The 24781-nt window shown below is 34.8% G+C and overlaps 1 protein-coding gene and 1 long non-coding RNA gene across 4 annotated transcripts; one reads left to right on the top strand and one right to left on the bottom strand.

The window, feature by feature from the left end:
* The first annotated feature begins 534 nt into the window (after positions 1 to 534).
* LOC127699961 (uncharacterized) lies at positions 535 to 12124 on the top strand. Of its 2 annotated transcripts, none has more exons than XR_007981315.1 (3): positions 535 to 861; positions 6926 to 7368; positions 12056 to 12124. It is a non-coding gene; the product is annotated as an uncharacterized LOC127699961 (long non-coding RNA). The 2 variants fall into 2 exon arrangements; XR_007981314.1 differs by lacking the exons at positions 535 to 861; positions 6926 to 7368 and adding exons at positions 7668 to 7708; positions 9270 to 9712.
* Positions 12125 to 15979: 3855 nt separating this feature from the next.
* On the bottom strand, positions 15980 to 20547 carry LOC127699960 (uncharacterized). 2 transcript variants are annotated; one of them, XM_052203334.1, is made up of 3 exons: positions 19658 to 20547; positions 17467 to 17619; positions 15984 to 16086 (listed from the first exon to the last, which is right to left on the bottom strand). In XM_052203334.1, the coding sequence occupies exons 1-3, from the start codon at positions 20466 to 20468 to the stop codon at positions 16070 to 16072; spliced, it is 981 nt and encodes a 326-aa protein (XP_052059294.1). In that variant the 5' UTR covers positions 20469 to 20547; the 3' UTR covers positions 15984 to 16069. The 2 variants fall into 2 exon arrangements, 1 of the variants encoding a protein (XP_052059294.1); XR_007981313.1 differs by having other exon boundaries at positions 15980 to 16086; positions 17467 to 20547.
* Positions 20548 to 24781: the final 4234 nt, after the last annotated feature.

The raw sequence follows: 24781 nt of genomic DNA, 5'->3' as shown, positions 1-24781 counted from the left end.
TAAGTGAAACGTACACGCGGATCATAAATTAATTTATTGAATGAAATCAAATCTTTAACTACTAATGGATGCCGTAGGAGGTCGACCGGAATTTTTAGCGAGGATTTCTTGGCATGTAACAGATAGAAAACTCAGGGTAAACATTCATAGAACCGAGACAAGGGGCAGTGGCAAATATTTCATGTATATTTTGAACACAAAGAGGATTACCCCGCTACCCTTTGCCAAAAATAATCTTCTTTTTCTTCTATTTGCCAACGGACTTTTTGTTATGAATTGTAGTTTCACTTTCCATATTCGGTATTTATTCTAATTTAAGCTCCATGTAGTAAAAATCACGTGATTCAGGAATATAGTATCTTGGAGTTAGACTATTTCTTTCTTTTCGGGCGGGGACTCCAAGCAATCAACATGCATGTGTATAACGGCACTGTAGATTTTCTTATTAAATTAAAAAAGTTGCCGGTCCGGTACATGAAAAGATCGGTTAGAAATCAAAGTTTTAATTTTAATTAGATTAGAGGTTTAAAATAGAGAGCACAAAAAAAGGGGGTGGGGGTGTTCCACAGGTAATATTTCCTTCTTATGAACTCTACATCTGAAAGGTTTATTTTTTTTTTATTTAATTGAAAGAGAGAAAAACAAATGTAAGACAAATTGTGAATGGTCTTTCTTCCTTTCTCCCATGCCAAGAAATTGCCTCCGTTGAAATTTTGCAAACATCCCATAGAGCAAATTACATGGATGATTAATTTTGACCATTTGGTATATGGCTGTGTTTTAAGTGAGACGTACACGCGGGTCATAAATTAATTTATTGAATGAAATCAAATCTTTAACTACTAATGGATGCCGTAGGAGGTCGACCGGAATTTTTAACGTGGATTTCTTGGCATGTAACAGATAGAAAACTCAGGGTAAACATTCATAGAACCGAGACAAGGGGCAGTGGCAAATATTTCATGTATATTTTGAACACAAAGAGGATTACCCGGTACCATTTGCCAAAAATAATCTTCTTTTTCTTCTATTTGCCAACGGTTTTATGTTATGAATTGTAGTTTCACTTTCCATATTCGGTATTTATTCTAATTTAAGCTCCACGTAGTAAAAATCACGTGATTCAGGAATATAGTATCTTGGAGTTAGACTATTTCTTTCTTTTCGGGCGGGGACTCCAAGCAATCAACATGCATGTGTATAACGGCACTGTAGATTTTCTTATTAAATAAAAAAAGTTGCCGGTCCGGTACATGAAAAGATCGGTTAGAAATCAAAGTTTTAATTTTAATTAGACTAGAGGGTTGAAAAAAGAGAGCACAACAAAAAGGGAGGGGAGTGGGGGATGGGGGTGCTCCACAGGTAATATTTCCTTCTTATGAACTCTACATCTGAAGGGTTTAATTTTTTTTTTATTTAATTGAAAGAGAGAAAAACAAATGTAAGACAAATTGTGAGTGGTCTTTCTTCCTTTCTCCAGTAACAGATAGAAAACTCAGGGTAAACATTGATAGAACCGAGACAAGGGGCAGTGGCAAATATTTCATGTATATTTTGAACACAAAGAGGATTACCCCGGTACCCTTTGCCAAAAATAATTTTCTTTTTCTTCTATTTGCCAACGGACTTTATGTTATGAATTGTAGTTTCACTTTCCATATTCGGTATTTATTCGAATTTAAGCTCCACGTAGTAAAAATCACATGATTCAGGAATATAGTATCTTGGAGTTAGACTATTTCTTTCTTTTCGGGCGGGGACTCCAAACAATCAACATGCATGTGTATAACGGCACTGTAGATTTTCTTATTAAATAAAAAAAGTTGCCGGTCCGGTACATGAAAAGATCGGTTAGAAATCAAAGTTTTAATTTTAATTAGATTAGAGGGTTGAAAACAGAGAGCACAAAAAAAGGGGGGTGGGGGTGTTCCACAGGTAATATTTCCTTCTTATGAACTCTACATCTGAAAGGTTTATTTTTTTTTTTATTTAATTGAAAGAGAGAAAAACAAATGTAAGACAAATTGTGAATGGTCTTTCTTCCTTTCTCCCATGCCAAGAAATTGCCTCCGTTGAAATTTTGCAAACATCCCATAGAGCAAATTACATGGATGATTAATTTTGACCATTTGGTATATGGCTGTGTTTTAAGTGAGACGTACACGCGGGTCATAAATTAATTTATTGAATGAAATCAAATCTTTAACTACTAATGGATGCCGTAGGAGGTCGACCGGAATTTTTAGCGAGGATTTCTTGGCATGTAACAGATAGAAAACTCAGGGTAAACATTCATAGAACCGAGACAAGGGGCAGTGGCAAATATTTCATGTATATTTTGAACACAAAGAGGATTACCCCGGTACCCTTTGCCAAAAATAATCTTCTTTTTTTTTCTATTTGCCAACGGACTTTATGTTATGAATTGTAGTTTCACTTTCCATATTCGGTACTTATTCGAATTTAAGCTCCATGTAGTAAAAAATCACGTGATTCAGGAATATAGTATCTTGGAATTAGACTATTTCTTTCTTCTCGGGCGGGGACTCCAAGCAATCAACATGTATGTGTATAACGGCACTGTAGATTTTCTTATCAAATAAAAAAGTTTCCGGTCCGGTACATGAATAGATCGGTTAGAAATCAAAGTTTTAATTTCATATAGATGAGAGGGTTGAAAATAGAGAGCAGAAAAAAGGGTTTGGGGGGGGGGGGGGGGGGGATGGGGGTGTTCCACAGGTAATATTTCCTTCTTATGAACTCTACATCTGAAAGGTTTAATTTTTTTTTTATTTAATTGAAAGAGAGAAAAACAAATGTACGACAAATTGAGAATGGTCTTTCTTCCTTTCTCCCATGCCAAGAAATTGCGTCCGTTGAAATTTTGCAAACATCCCGTAGAGCAAATTACATGGATGATTAATTTTGACCATTTGGTATATGGCTGTGTTTTAAGTGAGACGTACACGCGGGTCATAAATTAATTTATTGAATGAAATTAAATCTTTAACTACTAATGGATGCCGTAGGAGGTCGACCGGAATTTTTAGCGAGAATTTCTTGGCATGTAACAGATAGAAAACTTAGGGTAAACATTCATAGAACCGAGACAAGGGGCAGTGGCAAATATTTCATGTATATTTTGAACACAAAGAGGATTACCCCGCTACCCTTTGCCAAAAATAATCTTCTTTTTCTTCTATTTGCCAACGGACTTTATGTTATGAATTGTAGTTTCACTTTCCATATTCGGTATTTATTCGAATTTAAGCTCCACGTATTAAAAATCACGTGATTCAGGAATATAGTATCTTGGAGTTAGACTATTTCTTTCTTTTCGGGCGGGGACTCCAAGCAATCAACATGCATGTGTATAACGGCACTGTAGATTTTCTTATTAAATAAAAAATGTTGCCGTTCCGGTACATGAAAAGATCGGTTAGAAATCAAAGTTTTAATTTTAATTAGATTAGAGGGTTGAAAATACAGAGCACAAAAAAAAAGGGGGGTGGGGGTGTTCCACAGGTAATATTTCCTTCTTATGAACTCTACATCTGAAAGGTTTATTTTTTTTTTTATTTAATTGAAAGAGAGAAAAACAAATGTAAGACAAATTGTGTCTTCCTTTCTCCCATGCTAAGAAATTGCCTCCGTTGAAATTTTGCAAACATCCCATAGAGCAAATTACATGGATGATTAATTTTGACCATTTGGTATATGGCTGTGTTTTAAGTGAGACGTACACGCGGGTCATAAATTTATTTATTGAAAGAAATCAAATCTTTAACTACTAATGGATGCCGTAGGAGGTCGACCGGAATTTTTAGCGAGGATTTCTAGGCATGTAATAGATAGAAAACTCAGGGTAAACATTCATAGAACCGAGACAAGGGGCAGTGGCAAATATTTCATGTATATTTTGAACACAAAGAGGATTACCCCGGTACCCTTTGCCAAAAATAATCTTCTTTTTCTTCTATTTGCCAACGGACTTTTTGTTATGAATTGTAGTTTCACTTTCCATATTCGGTATTTATTCTAATTTAAGCTCCATGTAGTAAAAATCACGTGATTCAGGAATATAGTATCTTGGAGTTAGACTATTTCTTTCTTTTCGGGCGGGGACTCCAAGCAATCAACATGCATGTGTATAACGGCACTGTAGATTTTCTTATCAAATAAAAAATGTTGCCGTTCCGGTACATGAAAAGATCGGTTAGAAATCAAAGTTTTAATTTTAATTAGATTAGAGGGTTGAAAATACAGAGCACAAAAAAAAGGGGGGGGTGGGGGTGTTCCACAGGTAATATTTCCTTCTTATGAACTCTACATCTGAAAGGTTTATTTTTTTTTTATTTAATTGAAAGAGAGAAAAACAAATGTAAGACAAATTGTGTCTTCCTTTCTCCCATGCTAAGAAATTGCCTCCGTTGAAATTTTGCAAACATCCCGTAGAGCAAATTACATGGATGATTAATTTTGACCATTTGGTATATGGCTGTGTTTTAAGTGAGACGTACACGCGGGTCATAAATTAATTTATTGAATGAAATTAAATCTTTAACTACTAATGGATGCCGTAGGAGGTCGACCGGAATTTTTAGCGAGAATTTCTTGGCATGTAACAGATAGAAAACTTAGGGTAAACATTCATAGAACCGAGACAAGGGGCAGTGGCAAATATTTCATGTATATTTTGAACACAAAGAGGATTACCCCGCTACCCTTTGCCAAAAATAATCTTCTTTTTCTTCTATTTGCCAACGGACTTTATGTTATGAATTGTAGTTTCACTTTCCATATTCGGTATTTATTCGAATTTAAGCTCCACGTATTAAAAATCACGTGATTCAGGAATATAGTATCTTGGAGTTAGACTATTTCTTTCTTTTCGGGCGGGGACTCCAAGCAATCAACATGCATGTGTATAACGGCACTGTAGATTTTCTTATTAAATAAAAAATGTTGCCGTTCCGGTACATGAAAAGATCGGTTAGAAATCAAAGTTTTAATTTTAATTAGATTAGAGGGTTGAAAATACAGAGCACAAAAAAAAGGGGGGTGGGGGTGTTCCACAGGTAATATTTCCTTCTTATGAACTCTACATCTGAAAGGTTTTTTTTTTTTTTTATTTAATTGAAAGAGAGAAAAACAAATGTAAGACAAATTGTGTCTTCCTTTCTCCCATGCTAAGAAATTGCCTCCGTTGAAATTTTGCAAACATCCCATAGAGCAAATTACATGGATGATTAATTTTGACCATTTGGTATATGGCTGTGTTTTAAGTGAGACGTACACGCGGGTCATACATTTATTTATTGAAAGAAATCAAATCTTTAACTACTAATGGATGCCGTAGGAGGTCGACCGGAATTTTTAGCGAGGATTTCTAGGCATGTAATAGATAGAAAACTCAGGGTAAACATTCATAGAACCGAGACAAGGGGCAGTGGCAAATATTTCATGTATATTTTGAACACAAAGAGGATTACCCCGGTACCCTTTGCCAAAAATAATCTTCTTTTTCTTCTATTTGCCAACGGACTTTTTGTTATGAATTGTAGTTTCACTTTCCATATTCGGTATTTATTCTAATTTAAGCTCCATGTAGTAAAAATCACGTGATTCAGGAATATAGTATCTTGGAGTTAGACTATTTCTTTCTTTTCGGGCGGGGACTCCAAGCAATCAACATGCATGTGTATAACGGCACTGTAGATTTTCTTATTAAATTAAAAAAGTTGCCGGTCCGGTACATGAAAAGATCGGTTAGAAATCAAAGTTTTAATTTTAATTAGATTAGAGGTTTAAAATAGAGAGCACAAAAAAAGGGGGGTGGGGGTGTTCCACAGGTAATATTTCCTTCTTATGAACTCTACATCTGAAAAGTTTATTTTTTTTTATTTAATTGAAAGAGAGAAAAACAAATGTAAGACAAATTGTGAATGGTCTTTCTTCCTTTCTCCCATGCCAAGAAATTGCCTCCGTTGGAATTTTGCAAACATCCCATAGAGCAAATTACATGGATGATTAATTTTGACCATTTGGTATATGGCTGTGTTTTAAGTGAAACGTACACGCGGGTCATAAATTAATTTATTGAATGAAATCAAATCTTTAACTACTATTGGATGCCGTAGGAGGTCGACCGGAATTTTTAGCGAGGATTTCTTGGCATGTAACATATAGAAAACTCAGGGTAAACATTCATAGAACCGAGACAAGGGGCAGTGGCAAATATTTCATGTATATTTTGAACACAAAGAGGATTACCCCGCTACCCTTTGCCAAAAATAATCTTCTTTTTCTTCTATTTGCCAACGGACTTTATGTTATGAATTGTAGTTTCACTTTCCATATTCGGTATTTATTCTAATTTAAGTTCCACGTAGTAAAAATCACGTCATTCAGGAATATAGTATCTTGGAGTTAGACTATTTCTTTCTTTTCGGGCGGGGACTCCAAGCAATCAACATGCATGTGTATAACGGCACTGTAGATTTTCTTATTAAATTAAAAAAGTTGCCGGTCCGGTACATGAAAAGATCGGTTAGAAATCAAAGTTTTAATTTTAATTAGATTAGAGGTTTAAAATAGAGAGCACAAAAAAAGGGGGGTGGGGGTGTTCCACAGGTAATATTTCCTTCTTATGAACTCTACATCTGAAATGTTTATTTTTTTTTTATTTAATTGAAAGAGAGAAAAACAAATGTAAGACAAATTGTGAATGGTCTTTCTTCCTTTCTCCCATGCCAAGAAATTGCCTCCGTTGAAATTTTGCAAACATCCCATAGAGCAAATTACATGGATGATTAATTTTGACCATTTGGTATATGGCTGTGTTTTAAGTGAAACGTACACGCGGGTCATAAATTAGTTTATTGAATGAAATCAAATCTTTAACTACTAATGGATGCCGTAGGAGGTCGACCGGAATTTTTAGCGAGGATTTCTTGGCATGTAACAGATAGAAAACTCAGGGTAAACATTCATAGAACCGAGACAAGGGGCAGTGGCAAATATTTCATGTATATTTTGAACACAAAGAGGATTACCCCGGTACCCTTTGCCAAAAATAATCTTCTTTTTCTTCTATTTGCCAACGGACTTTATGTTGTGAATTGTAGTTTCACTTTCCATATTCGGTATTTATTCTAATTTAAGCTCCATGTAGTAAAAATCACGTGATTCAGGAATATAGTATCTTGGAGTTAGACTATTTCTTTCTTTTCGGGCGGGGACTCCAAGCAATCAACATGCATGTGTATAACGGCACTGTAGATTTTCTTATTAAATTAAAAAAGTTGCCGGTCCGGTACATGAAAAGATCGGTTAGAAATCAAAGTTTTAATTTTAATTAGATTAGAGGTTTAAAATAGAGAGCGCAAAAAAAAGGGGGGTGGGGGTGTTCCACAGGTAATATTTCCTTCTTATGAACTCTACATCTGAAAGGTTTATTTTTTTTTAATTTAATTGAAAGAGAGAAAAACAAATGTAAGACAAATTGTGAATTGTCTTTCTTCCTTTCTCCCATGCCAAGAAATTGCCTCTGTTGAAATTTTGCAAACATCCCATAGAGCAAATTACATGGATGATTAATTTTGACCATTTGGTATATGGCTGTGTTTTAAGTGGAACGTACACGCGGGTCATAAATTATTTTATTGAATGAAATCAAATCTTTAACTACTAATGGATGCCGTAGGAGGTCGACAAGAATTTTTAGCGAGGATTTCTTGGCATGTAACAGATAGAAAACTCAGGGTAAACATTCATAGAACCGAGACAAGGGGCAGTGGCAAATATTTCATGTATATTTTGAACACAAAGAGGATTACCCCGCTACGCTTTGCCAAAAATAATCTTCTTTTTCTTCTATTTGCCAACGGACTTTATGTTATGAATTGCAGTTTCATTTTCCATATTCGGTATTTATTGTAATTTAAGCTCTACGTAGTAAAAATCACGTGATTCAGGAATATAGTATCTTGGAGTTAGACTTTTTCTTTCTTTTCGGGCGGGGACTCCAAGCAATCAACATGCATGTGTATAACGGCACTGTAGATTTTCTTATTAAATAAAAAAAGTGGCCGTTCCGGTACATGAAAAGATCGGTTAGAAATCAAAGTTTTAATTTTAATTAGATTAGAGGTTTAAAATAGAGAGCACAAAAAAAGGGGGGTGGGGGTGTTCCACAGGTAATATTTCCTTCTTATGAACTCTACATCTGAAAAGTTTATTTTTTTTTATTTAATTGAAAGAGAGAAAAACAAATGTAAGACAAATTGTGAATGGTCTTTCTTCCTTTCTCCCATGCCAAGAAATTGCCTCCGTTGGAATTTGGAAACATCCCATAGAGCAAATTACATGGATGATTAATTTTGACCATTTGGTATATGGCTGTGTTTTAAGTGAAACGTACACGCGGGTCATAAATTAATTTATTGAATGAAATCAAATCTTTAACTACTATTGGATGCCGTAGGAGGTCGACCGGAATTTTTAGCGAGGATTTCTTGGCATGTAACATATAGAAAACTCAGGGTAAACATTCATAGAACCGAGACAAGGGGCAGTGGCAAATATTTCATGTATATTTTGAACACAAAGAGGATTACCCCGCTACCCTTTGCCAAAAATAATCTTCTTTTTCTTCTATTTGCCAACGGACTTTATGTTATGAATTGTAGTTTCACTTTCCATATTCGGTATTTATTCTAATTTAAGTTCCACGTAGTAAAAATCACGTCATTCAGGAATATAGTATCTTGGAGTTAGACTATTTCTTTCTTTTCGGGCGGGGACTCCAAGCAATCAACATGCATGTGTATAACGGCACTGTAGATTTTCTTATTAAATTAAAAAAGTTGCCGGTCCGGTACATGAAAAGATCGGTTAGAAATCAAAGTTTTAATTTTAATTAGATTAGAGGTTTAAAATAGAGAGCACAAAAAAAGGGGGGTGGGGGTGTTCCACAGGTAATATTTCCTTCTTATGAACTCTACATCTGAAAAGTTTATTTTTTTTTATTTAATTGAAAGAGAGAAAAACAAATGTAAGACAAATTGTGAATGGTCTTTCTTCCTTTCTCCCATGCCAAGAAATTGCCTCCGTTGGAATTTTGCAAACATCCCATAGAGCAAATTACATGGATGATTAATTTTGACCATTTGGTATATGGCTGTGTTTTAAGTGAAACGTACACGCGGGTCATAAATTAATTTATTGAATGAAATCAAATCTTTAACTACTATTGGATGCCGTAGGAGGTCGACCGGAATTTTTAGCGAGGATTTCTTGGCATGTAACATATAGAAAACTCAGGGTAAACATTCATAGAACCGAGACAAGGGGCAGTGGCAAATATTTCATGTATATTTTGAACACAAAGAGGATTACCCCGCTACCCTTTGCCAAAAATAATCTTCTTTTTCTTCTATTTGCCAACGGACTTTATGTTATGAATTGTAGTTTCACTTTCCATATTCGGTATTTATTCTAATTTAAGTTCCACGTAGTAAAAATCACGTCATTCAGGAATATAGTATCTTGGAGTTAGACTATTTCTTTCTTTTCGGGCGGGGACTCCAAGCAATCAACATGCATGTGTATAACGGCACTGTAGATTTTCTTATTAAATTAAAAAAGTTGCCGGTCCGGTACATGAAAAGATCGGTTAGAAATCAAAGTTTTAATTTTAATTAGATTAGAGGTTTAAAATAGAGAGCACAAAAAAAGGGGGGTGGGGGTGTTCCACAGGTAATATTTCCTTCTTATGAACTCTACATCTGAAATGTTTATTTTTTTTTTATTTAATTGAAAGAGAGAAAAACAAATGTAAGACAAATTGTGAATGGTCTTTCTTCCTTTCTCCCATGCCAAGAAATTGCCTCCGTTGAAATTTTGCAAACATCCCATAGAGCAAATTACATGGATGATTAATTTTGACCATTTGGTATATGGCTGTGTTTTAAGTGAAACGTACACGCGGGTCATAAATTAATTTATTGAATGAAATCAAATCTTTAACTACTAATGGATGCCGTAGGAGGTCGACCGGAATTTTTAGCGAGGATTTCTTGGCATGTAACAGATAGAAAACTCAGGGTAAACATTCATAGAACCGAGACAAGGGGCAGTGGCAAATATTTCATGTATATTTTGAACACAAAGAGGATTACCCCGGTACCCTTTGCCAAAAATAATCTTCTTTTTCTTCTATTTGCCAACGGACTTTATGTTGTGAATTGTAGTTTCACTTTCCATATTCGGTATTTATTCTAATTTAAGCTCCATGTAGTAAAAATCACGTGATTCAGGAATATAGTATCTTGGAGTTAGACTATTTCTTTCTTTTCGGGCGGGGACTCCAAGCAATCAACATGCATGTGTATAACGGCACTGTAGATTTTCTTATTAAATTAAAAAAGTTGCCGGTCCGGTACATGAAAAGATCGGTTAGAAATCAAAGTTTTAATTTTAATTAGATTAGAGGTTTAAAATAGAGAGCGCAAAAAAAAGGGGGGTGGGGGTGTTCCACAGGTAATATTTCCTTCTTATGAACTCTACATCTGAAAGGTTTATTTTTTTTTAATTTAATTGAAAGAGAGAAAAACAAATGTAAGACAAATTGTGAATTGTCTTTCTTCCTTTCTCCCATGCCAAGAAATTGCCTCTGTTGAAATTTTGCAAACATCCCATAGAGCAAATTACATGGATGATTAATTTTGACCATTTGGTATATGGCTGTGTTTTAAGTGGAACGTACACGCGGGTCATAAATTATTTTATTGAATGAAATCAAATCTTTAACTACTAATGGATGCCGTAGGAGGTCGACAAGAATTTTTAGCGAGGATTTCTTGGCATGTAACAGATAGAAAACTCAGGGTAAACATTCATAGAACCGAGACAAGGGGCAGTGGCAAATATTTCATGTATATTTTGAACACAAAGAGGATTACCCCGCTACGCTTTGCCAAAAATAATCTTCTTTTTCTTCTATTTGCCAACGGACTTTATGTTATGAATTGCAGTTTCATTTTCCATATTCGGTATTTATTGTAATTTAAGCTCTACGTAGTAAAAATCACGTGATTCAGGAATATAGTATCTTGGAGTTAGACTTTTTCTTTCTTTTCGGGCGGGGACTCCAAGCAATCAACATGCATGTGTATAACGGCACTGTAGATTTTCTTATTAAATAAAAAAAGTGGCCGTTCCGCTACATGAATAGATCAATTAGAAATCAAATTAATTTTAATTAGATTAGAGAGTTGAAAAAAGAGAGCACAAAAAAAGGGGGGTGGGGGTGTTCCACAGGGAATATTTCCTTCTTATGAACTCTACATCTGAAAGGTTTATTTTTTTTATTTAATTGAAAGAGAGAAAAACAAATGTAAGACAAATTGTGAATGGTCTTTCTTCCTTTCTCCCATGCCAAGAAATTGCCTCCGTTGAAATTTTGCAAACATCCCATAGAGCAAGTTACATGGATGATTAATTTTGACCATTTGGTATATGGCTGTGTTTTAAGTGAGACGTACACGCGGGTCATATATTAATTTATTGAATGAAATCAAATCTTTAACTACTAATGGATGCCGTAGGAGGTCGACCGGAATTTTTAGCGAGGATTTCTTGGCATGTATCAGATAGAAAATTCAGGGTTAACATTCATAGAACCGAGACAGGGGGCAGTGGCAAATATTTCATGTATATTTTGAACTCAAAGAGGATTACCCCGGTACCCTTTGCCAAAAATAATCTTCTTTTTCTTCTATTTGCCAACGGACTTTATGTTATGAATTGTAGTTTCACATTCCATATCCGGTATTTATTCTAATTTAAGCTCCACGTAGTAAAAATCACGTGATTCAGGAATATAGTATCTTGGAGTTAGACTATTTCTTTCTTTTCGGGCGGGGACTCCAAGCAATCAACATGCATGTGTATAACGGCACTGTAGATTTTCTTATTAAATAAAAAAAGTTGCCGGTCTGGTACATGAATGGATCGGTTAGAAATCAAAGTTTTAATTTTTATTAGATTAGAGGGTTGAAAATAGAGAGCACAAAAAAGGGGGGTGGTGGTGTTCCACAGGGAATATTTCCTTCTTATGAACTCTACATATAAAAGGTTTATTTTTTTTTTATTTAATTGAAAGAGAGAAAAACAAAGAGAAAAGACAAATTGTGAATGGTCTTTCTTCCTTTCTCCCATGCCAAGAAATTGCCTCCGTTGAAATTTTGCAAACATCCCATAGAGCAAATTACATGGATGATTAATTTTGACTATGTGGTATATGGCTGTGTTTAAAGTGAGACGTACACGCGGGTCATACATTAATTTATTGAATGAAATCAAATCTTTAACTACTAATGGATGCCGTAGGAGGTCGACCGGAATTTTAAGCGAGGATTTATTGGCATGTAACAGATAGAAAACTCAGGGTAAGCATTCATAGAACCAAGACAAGGGGCAGTGGCAAATATTTCATGTATATTTTGAACACAAAGAGGATTACCCCGGTACCCTGTGCCAAAAATAATCTTCTTTTTCTTCTATTTGCCAACGGACTTTATGTTATGAATTGTAGTTTCACTTTCCATATTCGGTATTTATTCTAATTTAAGCTCCACGTAGTAAAAATCACGTGATTCAGGAGTATAGTATCTTGGAGTTGGACCATTTCTTTCTTTTCGGGCGGGGACTCCAAGCAATCAACATGCATGTGTATAACGGCACTGTAGATTTTCTTATTGAATAAAAAAAGTTGCCGGTCCGGTACATGAATAGATCGGTTAGAAATCAAAGTTTTAATTTTAATTCTGACAGTTTCTTTCCGACTGATTAAAAAAAAAAGGATGTGCGATATACTGTATATCTAGGTTGATGGAAATATCATAAGATTCTATATTTTTGTCCAGTTTCCAATGTCAAAATAATTTAAATGAGAAGATATTTCCCTCAAAGCTTCATTTTCCGACGATGCTGAAATGTTTAATGTTATAAAACTAACACCTCGTTCAAATAAGATGCAAATACATGAAAGCTGAACGGATAATCTGTCCTGCTTGAACTACTGATGTCATGCAACAATCATTTTTCAATTGTGGCATCAGATATTTTGTATTGTGACGTCAAAATTTTACAGGAACCTGGGTGATGTCCAGTAATAGCAGACAAATAGCAATAAGGTGTAGAGGAAAACATGACCTAACATCTCGTTCATATAAGATGCAAATACATGGAAGCTGAATGGTTGGATGTGTTCAATATGAAAATAATAGTTAAAAGGTTAAAATCACAAAACAGCCGTTGGACTATGAGTATTACTTTAGAGCAAATTTGGAGGGAAATGGGGCGTAGAGGGGGTCGAATAGTGTTCAATGGAAGCAAATTCTCTTTAAATTATGCGTGTTTCAAAAATTGAGGAAAAATTACAGGGAAAGTTGGGTCATCTTTTCAGACTTAAGTCAAATAATGACTAATGTATGAGGGGCGGACAGGATAAAGGGAGACATTCTATATTTTTATACGACCGCAAAACATTTTGAGGTCGTATATTGGTATCACGTCGTCGTCGTCGTCGTTGTCCGAAGACATTTGGTTTCTGGACAATAACTTTAGTATGAGTAAATAGACATCTATAAAATTACAACACAAGGTTTATAACCACAAAAGGAAAGTTGGGATTGATTTTGAGGGTTATGGTCTTAACAGTTTAGGAATTAGGCGTTAAAAAAGGGCCCAAATACGCATTTTTTCTAGTTTCCAGACAATAACTTGTGGAACGGTGTATGAATCTCTCTGAAATTATACCACAAGTTTCCATACCATAAAGGAGAATGGTTTGGGGGGTTATGGCTCAAACCGTTTAGGAATTAGGGGCAAAAAAGGGGGAAAAAAGGTTTCCTGGTTAATGGACAATTTAAAAGCAGTGTAAGGGAAATAATCCAAACACATTTAAAGTACAATGTTGTGTATGTTTGGATTACCTCCGTTACACTGCTTTTAAATTATGTATAAAGAAATGTTGTATTGTCTTGATGTGATTAGCTGTCAATTCATATTTAGAAGTTACTATTAATTAATTTTAGCCATGATTATGTATGTCATTTTCTATTTTATGACTTTTATGATGTATTTAAATGGGTAATTATGGATGCAAATTCCATTGGAAATTTGAATTCAGATTATGACCACATCTTGAGGGAAAGAATTTGTATTTTTGGAAAAAAAGGGGGGGGGGTCTATTCGCAACATCATAGTGTATTGCACAATAGCAAACAATTGAATATAAATTCAAATCAAATAACCAATTCTAAGTTCTTTGACTACAGTTATTCTGTGTCAGAAACCTATTATGTGTCAAATATTTAATTACAATCCAAATTCAGACCTGTATCAAGCGTGAATATTGTTTCCATTTCTGCCCCAACTGTTCAGGGTTGGACCTCTGTGGTCGTATCCAGCTGCGCTCGGCGAAGCAATTTATAGTTATATGTATTTCTATTTGTATCCATCTGATGAGTTAAGCCTTTTTAACTGATTTTTATAGTTCGTTCTTATGTTGTACTGTTACACCACTTTCCCAGGTTAGGGGAAGTTGGGGATCCCGTTAATATGTTTAACCCACCACATTCTGTATGCATGTATCTGTTCCTAGTCAGGAGCCTGTCATCCAGTGGTTGTCGTTTGTTGCTGTGTTACATTTTTGTTTTTGGTTCATATTTGTACAGTAATAAGGCCGTTAGTTTTCCCGTTAGCTGACTATGCGGAAAGGGCTTTGCTCATTGTTGAAGGCCATACGATTATCCATAGTTGTTAATTTCTATGTCATTAAGTCTCTCGTGAAGAGTTGTCTCATTGACAATCACACCACATCTTCTTTTTTATATGTATAGAGACACATGTCAAAAGTGGGACTCGGTGGCCAAGTGATCTAAGAAGTTACTACTGTAATCACTAGCCAGTCAACACTGAGGTTGTGAGTTTCGAATCCCGCTCATGCGGGTGCACTCGACTCCAATCTTAATTGACTAAGAGTGTCCGTTTCCTATCGAAGGTCGGTGGTTTTCTCCGGGCACTCCGGCTTCCTCCACCAATCAAAACTGGCCGCCACTAAAATTATAGCTCAAAAGCGGTACTTAAAAATGGCGTTAACAACACATAAATCAAATCAAACACATATCAAAACCTTTTTTTTTTAGACAAATTGCTTCAAAATTGACTGATATGCAAAGATTTTGACAGAAAAGGGATGTCGTGACTGAATGTAGAGTAACGTTATTTTTACTCTGAGGTATTGAAAAAATATGTAATGGGATCTGAATGGTGTTTGTTATTTTGTTGTCATTTCCCCTGTCCAGTTTCGTAAATTTCTTATCAATTTTACTGATTTGATTTTATTTCGACCTACATGTAACTGGGTGCACATTCAGCATAGAAAAAAAAACATATCTTCAACTTAACCCTATCAAACTAGACAAAGGTAATGCTGCACCCTATTTTCATACAAGGATAAAGTGCTTTAAAAATTTGATTAAGTACACTGTGATTTTCAAGTAGTTTGAATTGATTGATTTGAGGTTGCAAATTGTCCGGAGCAAATATTTCAGGCATTATCAGGACGATACAATACAATTTGAATTAGTTGTGTCTAAAAGACACATTTAATTTAATGCAGCCATCAAAAAAGGTTATTTATAAAAACATTCCATCAGTTGTAAAAGTGATAAATAAAATAATACATATTTTTATTATAGTATTCACTCTGTATGATGTAAACGTGTGAGCTGTGTGCGTAGTTGTGGACTATATGCATGTAAACAAAAGTGTCTCTTTAATTTATTTTTTGCGTTCGGAGCGCTTTTTGGGATTAAACTTTATTAAAGCACCGATTATTCATTTATGTTCTTATTCAATACTTCAAACGAACATAAAGCATTTACAAAGTAAAAACTCAACACAGTTTTTGGTTATCAGCTCGCCCCGACAGCACAGAAAGCTTATTTTATTATAAACAATAAACAAATGTCCAATTTGCTGTCATCGACCGCTGCCATCACATATAAACACAATCTACAATAGAAAAATGTTCTATAAGTTGAAGAAAAAATCATTTCGATTTACATACATGTATTTTATCAACTATTTTCTACATAACATACTGATTCACATTCCTATGAAGTCTTAATAAAAGGGGTGGGTGGGTGGGAAAACGAACCTTTCTGTCGGATAGGCGAACCTCGAATGACAATTCTAGATATCTTATTATAATTTTAGCGCTAAAATTCTAGCATGAAGTTATCATGATTGATATAACTTAAACCGGTAATAACTTACTGATGGTCCAATCAAATTAAACATAAACATGTTTTGATTTAAACACACGTGTTAAAAGTAAACAAATACACGTGTTCCCGAGTAACCTTTATAAATACATTTATGTTCTTATTCAATACTTCAAACGAACATAAAGCATTTACAAAGTAAAAACTCAACACAGTTTTTGGTTATCAGCTCGCCCCGACAGCACAGAAAGCTTCGATTGATAAAGAAAGGGACATAAAGAAAAAGGGGGGACAAACAATATAAATTACAATCCTAAATTCTTAGATACTGACAATCTGTTGAGTATACTCTCTTTAACATAACCATCTTTGGCTTTATCACTTTTCCATCTCCCGTGTTTCTTAAACAACCGGTCATCTATTCCAGCTTCTGCCGCGGCAGTAGCTCCTCCTGACCTCAAACTATGTAAGCCAAACTGTTTTTTATCAAGACCTAAACTGTCAAGTGCAGATAACAATAACTCTCTGGCTCTGGTGTAAGAAATATGACTACTCTTTCTAAGTTTGTATATATTCAAAGATTTACAATAACAAATAGATCTAAAAATAAAATCATTCGATTCTTCAGGAATGTTAGCTAACTTTAGATAACGCTGAAGTACATCTACCGGGCATGTAATATTCCCTGTTTTTGAAATGACAACATCTTTCCCTTCCCTATATACATCAGTTTTACTCTTGACTAAATGAAGTGTAAGGTAAGTAGGGGAAAACTGTATATCAGACCTTCTCAAGTTAGCTAACTCGGAGAATCTTAAAAAGCCAGCATAGGCTAATAAACACATACATGCTATTCTTACATCTTTTAAATTACAAGTATTATTAGCATATTTACATACAATATTTTTCAAAATATGCGGTGTGATAGGTTCTTTTTTGACAACTGAATGACCTATTTTTCTATGAGCCCCTTCAAGAACAGATGCAACTAGATTATTTTCACTGGGATCAGCAACGCCAGCTAATTTATGTGCCCATTTTATGGCGTAAAAAGCATCATTTAATTTTGAAACCGATTTTGCAGTTTCAGACAAATGAATTAAATATAAAGAAATATGTAAATGAGATGGTGGCAATGGTGAAAAAGAATATTGACTAGTCCACTTACACCATGAATTGAAGGCATATCTATATTTCTTCTGAGTACTCGCAGCCTTGGACGAAAGAAGGAATTCTGGTAACTGTTTGAACAAACTGCTGAGATCATTATTAGAGGCAACTTGTGAATTAAAGTCTGACCAATGTCCTACTGAAAAAATATCTGAAAAACGTAAAATTGCAATAACATTTTATATACATATACAGAGGACGAATTATTAGCATATTTCAGATTTCTATACACAGTAAAATATAATATATATTCAAATATTTCAACGCCAGCTACAATATCTTTATAGATACTAGGGCCATAAACTGTAAAACAAATTACCATGCCTGCTAAAATATCATTATAGATACTAGGGCCATGTCAAATAAAAAACCAAGCCTGCTACAATATCATTACCGATACTAGGGCCATGTCAACATAAACACCCATGCCTGCTACAATATACATATACTAGGGCCATGTCACAAACAGACCATGACTGCTACAATATATCTATATATATATTAGGGCCATGTCACAAACAGACCATGCCTGCTAAAATATATCTATATATATTAGGGCCATGTCTAAGATGCATCTAGCAAAACAGCCAAAACTGGCGAACCAAACGGTTCAATTCCGAATATCGTATTCTTATTCGAACCTTGCTTATAAATACCATCAGTATTTTTAAACACAATAACATCTTTTACGTAATCTTGATAAATCAGATGTTTATCGAATATCAAAGGCCAGAATGCAGCAGAAATCCACTTAGGCACAACTAACGTGCCTCGAGCTTTACAAGCTATAATGTGTTTAATCGATCGTATCACAAGATTAATTGGTGGAACTAGCCAATTATTTTCATTGGTCCAAACTTGAGAAAATGCATCAACTGCTTCAGAATCAGGTTGCCAAAATAAGGAGTTAAATCTCATAACTTTTCTATTTTCGACACTTGCAAACCTGTCAATCGAATAAGGACCCCACATATCATTTAAAAAATTGAAAAATATATGTGTGACTCCCCAGTCCTCGAAATCAACCATTTTGCTGATATAATCAGCCTTTTCATTTTCTTTTCTGGGAATCCATTGAATGTCAATTGATATTCCTTTTTGAATGCAAAATGAAAAAATAGATTTTGCTATAACATGAAGATTTTCTTTCATACTTCCCGAATTAACAATTTTGACACAATTTTGATTGTCAGTAAACCACTTTATAGTTTTTCCTGTGAAACTATTCTTAAAAGAAAAAAGGGCCAACTCTATAGCTTTCAGCTCTCTCCATGTGGAGCTTTGTACCGTTTCACTACATGTCCACATCTTATGGAAAATCTTATTTTCTAATTCAACGGTGTATGCACCAGCGGCAATATTACTAGCATCTGAGTATATGACAACAGAAGATTTACTGTAATGACATAAATTACGATAGTTAATCATGGTGACATTTTCTAACCAGAACTTTAACTCTGATAAAACCTCGACGGGTTTGTACCCTGTAATGGGAATATCCCACCCAATTCTACTTTCAATTTCCATGTAACAGAACTTTGACATAATTCTAGCCACATTTCCGATTACGGGAGTCATAGAAATAATTCTACCTACAACCTGAGCTAAAGATCTAGCTGTAACATAGGGAAATTTAGCCAAAATTACATTCAATGAGAAAATCAAATCGTCAACTCGACGTTGAGTAATAGATAATTTGTATTCTTTCGAGTTCCAAACTATTCCCAACCATTCTAACTCGGTAACAGGTTTAAAAACAGACTTCTCCTCGTTAATAAGGAAACCAGCATCAATCAAAGACCTTTTTACGAAGGACGATTGCTCATTACATGTATTTTCATCTGGACTCATGCCAAATCCATCATCTAAATACAAAACAACTTTTATACCGTTTCCACGCCAAAATTTTACTAGTGGCCTCAAACATTTAGTAAAAATGTACGGACCGGTAGTAATTCCGAAAGCTAAAACAGTATAGCAATAAAATTGACCTTCCCACTGAAAACCTAAGAAAGTCTGTTGCTGTGAGCATATGTCTAAGTGAAAATAACCAGATTTTAAATCAAACTTAAACAGATACATATCTTTGTCAAAATATTGTATAGCTAACTTCCAATCCTCAAATTTTATTTTTTCGCGCTTTATGTGTTTATTCAATTGACTCATATCTAAAATAAGTCGTTTCTTACCGGACTTTTGAGTAGCAACACTCAATGGATTTACCACATATGGTTGAAAAGGCACTTTAATTACGCAACCTATTTGAACTAAATCTTCAATTGACTTTGTGACAAATTCAGTATTCTGCCGTGCTGATCTATTATTTCTGTGGTACATTTTAAAAGGTGTATCTATAAATGGAATAACATAACCATTTTTTATTGTATCAAGCACAAAAGGACAAGCACCTATATTTTCCCAATACTTTACATGACAAGCTAATCTACCTTTCACCCCTTTAAATTTATCATATGACTGACAATTTTCAAAATATTGAACTTGATCTAAAAAAGATTCTATATAATCGTTATCAACAAAACATGTAGAAAATTGGTCATTAATAGTGTCTAAATACTTATCATTCACAATGACTGGAGAGTGACGTTCAGGCCCTACTTTACTACTTCTGGTAGGTTGTGGAGTTGCTGTTGGATGACCTGAGACTGGCGAGAAGAGGACAGTTTTTTCTCCAGTGGCCTTGTTGCTTGCAGTAGTGGCACGTGTCGATTGAGCAAGGCTCACGCCTTGCGAAGCTCCCACGAAAGGGCTGTTGCTGATTACGTTGATAATGCTGAGCGTAAGCAGGGTTACCATAAGATTCCGCAGGTTGTTGACGAGGCGGATTTTTTGGGTAAGGTTGCTGGCGAGATTTTGACTTCTCCTTGGAGGTACGGATAGCTCTGGTCTCAGCTTGTCGTATCTTTCTCTCATCTTCAGAATCTGAAGCCACGGCATTGGATTCGTATTCCCTAACGGTTCCCCAACCAGCAGGGGAAGCATCAGCTATGCGTATTTTCTTATTACGGCTTTTGATCTTATCAGTTATGTCAAGAACTAATCTATAGGCTTGAGTATTGGAGTTAGGGATGAATTTTGAAAGTTTATTAACAGTGTCTAATAATTCCTCGTTAAAGGTGTACTGAATTCTGTTTCCTTCCCCCTTAAATTTTAGAGTGACGTCCTCCTTAATTTTTCTCTTAAGGCAATCTTGTTCTTGTATGAGTTCAGATTTCAACTCACCTAACTTGCTGTCTAAAATTGTCTTAAAAAGCTCTACAGTATCTACCAAATCAGACGACTTATCAGCTGCTTTATGAATATTAGGTGGCGGTAAACTATTATCTCCTTCGAGTAGTATGTCTTCATTCAATTCCAGACGTGGAGAAGATTCGGACATTTTACCAAGTGGCGATTTAAGAAAAAACGAACCTTTCTGTCGGATAGGCGAACCTCGAATGACAATTCTAGATATCTTATTATAATTTTAGCGCTAAAATTCTAGCATGAAGTTATCATGATTGATATAACTTAAACCGGTAATAACTTACTGATGGTCCAATCAAATTAAACATAAACATGTTTTGATTTAAACACACGTGTTAAAAGTAAACAAATACACGTGTTCCCGAGTAACCTTTATAAATACATTTATTGTTGGCCACTGTTTTTTAATGAATCGTGTGATTGTAAATTTCGAGAAATAATTTGTTTTGAAATACCGAATTGAAAGAAAAATATGTAATGGGATCTGAATGATCTAATTTTATTTCGGCACATCGGGTGCACATTAAGTGTTGACATCCCAAAATGTCAAGCCTTTGTTAACTTTTGCCTCATTCTGATGTTGCTCTCCTGTGTAAACTACGCTTAGCGCTTATACGATTACAGAGTTGGCAATTTATTTTATACAAGCTTCCGGAACCATATTTTCTGTACAGTCCAATAATGTTCAGAAACTGGTTACACTTGGAACATAGAAAAAGCTGTGCAGCAAAATTACAAAGTTCAGAGACAATTATTCTTCTTTGTTAATTCCATTCAATTAAACCATTTTCTGTCTGAATTTCCACGGCTGCTTGTACTATGCATTTTCGCTAAATTATATCCGTACAACTATTCTTTTCCAAATGAATTCTATTTTTCTATTTTGCAAGCAGTGTTTTAAGCAACCATTTTAAAACTAATGGGTGTCTTATCCAAATTGCACAAATAGTGGCACAACAATTCCCCGTATTTTCAAACATTATCCAGCGTTTCTATAATTTGGATTTCTATTTTGAAAAAAAAATCATCGGGAAACAGCGTGCATCAGACTTACAAATTCATTGCAAACAGAAAGCTTAACATTTAGTGAAAAATTTATTGAGATTCTTGAAGCAGAAGAAACAACACTTCAATCTCGTGAAAGGACAAGACGGGGACGAGCCATAAAAACAAGACATTTGATCGATTTTTTTTTTAAATGAGCTTCCTATACATTAGTTTTTCATGTTTTAGAGCGGGAGACAAGAGAAGAGGGGCGGGAGAAAGGAGAAGAGGGGCGGGAGAAAGGAGAGAGGGGCGGGAGAAAGGAGAGAAAGGGCGGGAGAAAGGAGAAAGGTACCCCCTGTCCGCCCCCTCGTGTATACTTACCTTCTAATTCTATAATAAAAAATCACAACTCAGAACAGGAACAATAACACTATGTCTATTTTACTTTGACTACTGATCTGCAAACCTACAAACAGACACAAAAATATCATAAAATAGTGAAATATAAGATTGATTGCACTTTGTAAGGATAATTGTCACACGTGTTACATGGGGAGTCCGTTTGTTTACAAATAATAATGTCACGTGATCGCGCACTGACGTCACAATTTTGCATTGCCCTTACAATACACTACACAATTCACACATACATAACCCATTTATCATGCACACATGCAAAGTGAAAATGATTGGTTGTCAAATAATTGAAAAATATTGCATGTCCAGTTAATGAAGAAATTAGTTCATCAAATAAGCTAGATGAGATTATCACTCATGACAAAAATCGACTGGGTTGACATTTCTGTCATCGGGGATAATTGATAAATTGGATTAAACTGACCGTCAAGAAGGTCTAGAGAACCACCTCTGGAGAACCTTAACATTAATAAGTAATACTTACCAAAATTACTCTATATTATTAAACGCTATTTAAATGAAATGTCAGAAAGATTACGATATAATACTGATGCAGGCGGGGATGCAGGTTATTTTGGCGCGAAATATATTCTTACTCCTATTGCTTGACGTAATAAAATTTGTATAGAATCAAATTTAACTAAAGTTCAGCGTAAACAAAAGTGAATATGCAGAAGCATGACAATATATTAATGATAAAATGTGTATATATTTCTGTAAAAGAAGTTGCCAGTATACTTCACTAAGAATTACATTTGAGCGCAAGGAGATCTCTATTTGTGAATTGGGTTATTAACGCCGGTTGAACCCGGGGTCGAAGTTCAACATGTTAACATATTAACGGAAATTTACCTAATTGCATTCGGAATTCTCATGACTTTGGATACCTTCAACGTATTTTGCATTCAGAATTCTCATGACTTTTTATACCTTCAACGTATTTTCCAAATCTTTTATTTATTTAGTATATTTATATATAATTTTTTTATTTATTTATTTATTATTTCTTTTGTTTGTTCATTTAATTTTGTTTGTATTTATTTATCATAATATATATGTAACACTCTCAAACATGTCCGATTCCCCCAAACGTGTCTATTCTGCCCAAACGTGTCCGTAATATTCAATATTGCCCAAACGTGTCCGATTTCATAAACCCAAAACGTGTCCAATAATTGTTATTCGCCAACACGTGTCCACCGTTAAACGCCAGAACGTTTCACGTTTAATCTGCAACATATGAATTAACTTTTCATGCTGATTTAGAGCGAACATACAAATAATTTTAGAACAATTGAATCAATCGTTTACTAAGTGAATTATTTAGTATTAATAAACTCCGATGATGCCTTTTATATTAATCCGAATATTGCACGGCGGGCTTTCCGCAGAATTCTTCAAATCATAAACTGTTTATCAGGTTTTTTAATAAATTTTAGGTTTCGAGCATCACTGAAGACACACAAACAAGAGACATAACGTCCAGTGCCAAATATTGCCAATGGGTCTTCAACACAGCGAGAAAATCCCGCATTCGGAGGCGTGCTTCAGCTGGCCCCTAAAAAAATGTGTACTAGTTCAGTGATTATGGACGTCATACTAAACACCAAAACATATAAATGAACTAAAATTAAAAATCATACAAGACCAACAAAGTCCAGAGGCTCCTGACTTGGGACAGGCGCAAGAATGCGGCGGGGTTAAACATGTTTTGGGAGATCTCAACCCTCCCCCTATCACGTCTAGCCAATGTAGAAAAAAAAAACCAAACACACAGCAATACGCACAGTAAAACTCAGTTTACAAGAAGTCCGAGTCCGATGTCGGAATAGGTAACAAAAGAAACTAAGCAAAATGACAATGATACATACATTAACAAAGGACTACTAGCAAAAAACAGGTCATTAAAAATGCAAATGATACATAAATTAACAAAGGACTACTAGCAGTTACTGACATGCCATCTCCAGACCTCAATTAAACTGATTTAAAAATTATGTCTTCATCATACGAAAATCAAGCACAATCCCTCCCGTTAGAGTTTAGTATCATACCATCATAAAATATATGAGAAGAACATAACCCGTATCATGCCAACAACTGGTTTTAGAATAAATGTGTTTATTTCCGATGCAAAGACCCTATGAGTGAATCAATATTTATACCAAAATATGACATCTTTAATGACCTGACAACAGTATCGTAACTATATCCCTTCTTAATAAGTCTGTTTAAAGGTTTGGTTAGCTTTTGAGGTGAATGCCGACATTTTTGTGCTTTGTAAAGAATATTACCATAAAAGATTGGATGTGAAATACCTGAACGTATTAAATGTCTTCATGTTGATTTATATTTACGAATAATGCCCTTGTACCGATGATAAACTTTTTTGACTAGTTTGTGATATTGAAAACCCTGGTGTAATACTTTTTCAGTATTACATATATTTCTTTCGTTAAAATCAAATACGTTGATACATACACGAGCGAATCGAACAAGTTGAGATATATAAACACCATAAGATGGTGACAAGGGAACGTCACCATCTAAAAATGAATAATTAACAATAGGAAATGAAAATCATCTCTTTTATCATACATTTTGGTATTAAGCTTCCCATTAAAGATATGGATATCAAGATCCAG

This window comes from Mytilus californianus, unplaced genomic scaffold (genome assembly GCF_021869535.1).
Source record: "Mytilus californianus isolate M0D057914Y unplaced genomic scaffold, xbMytCali1.0.p SCAF_45, whole genome shotgun sequence".
NCBI classification, from domain to species: domain Eukaryota; kingdom Metazoa; phylum Mollusca; class Bivalvia; order Mytilida; family Mytilidae; genus Mytilus; species Mytilus californianus.
This window is presented reverse-complemented; position numbering and strand designations above follow the sequence as displayed.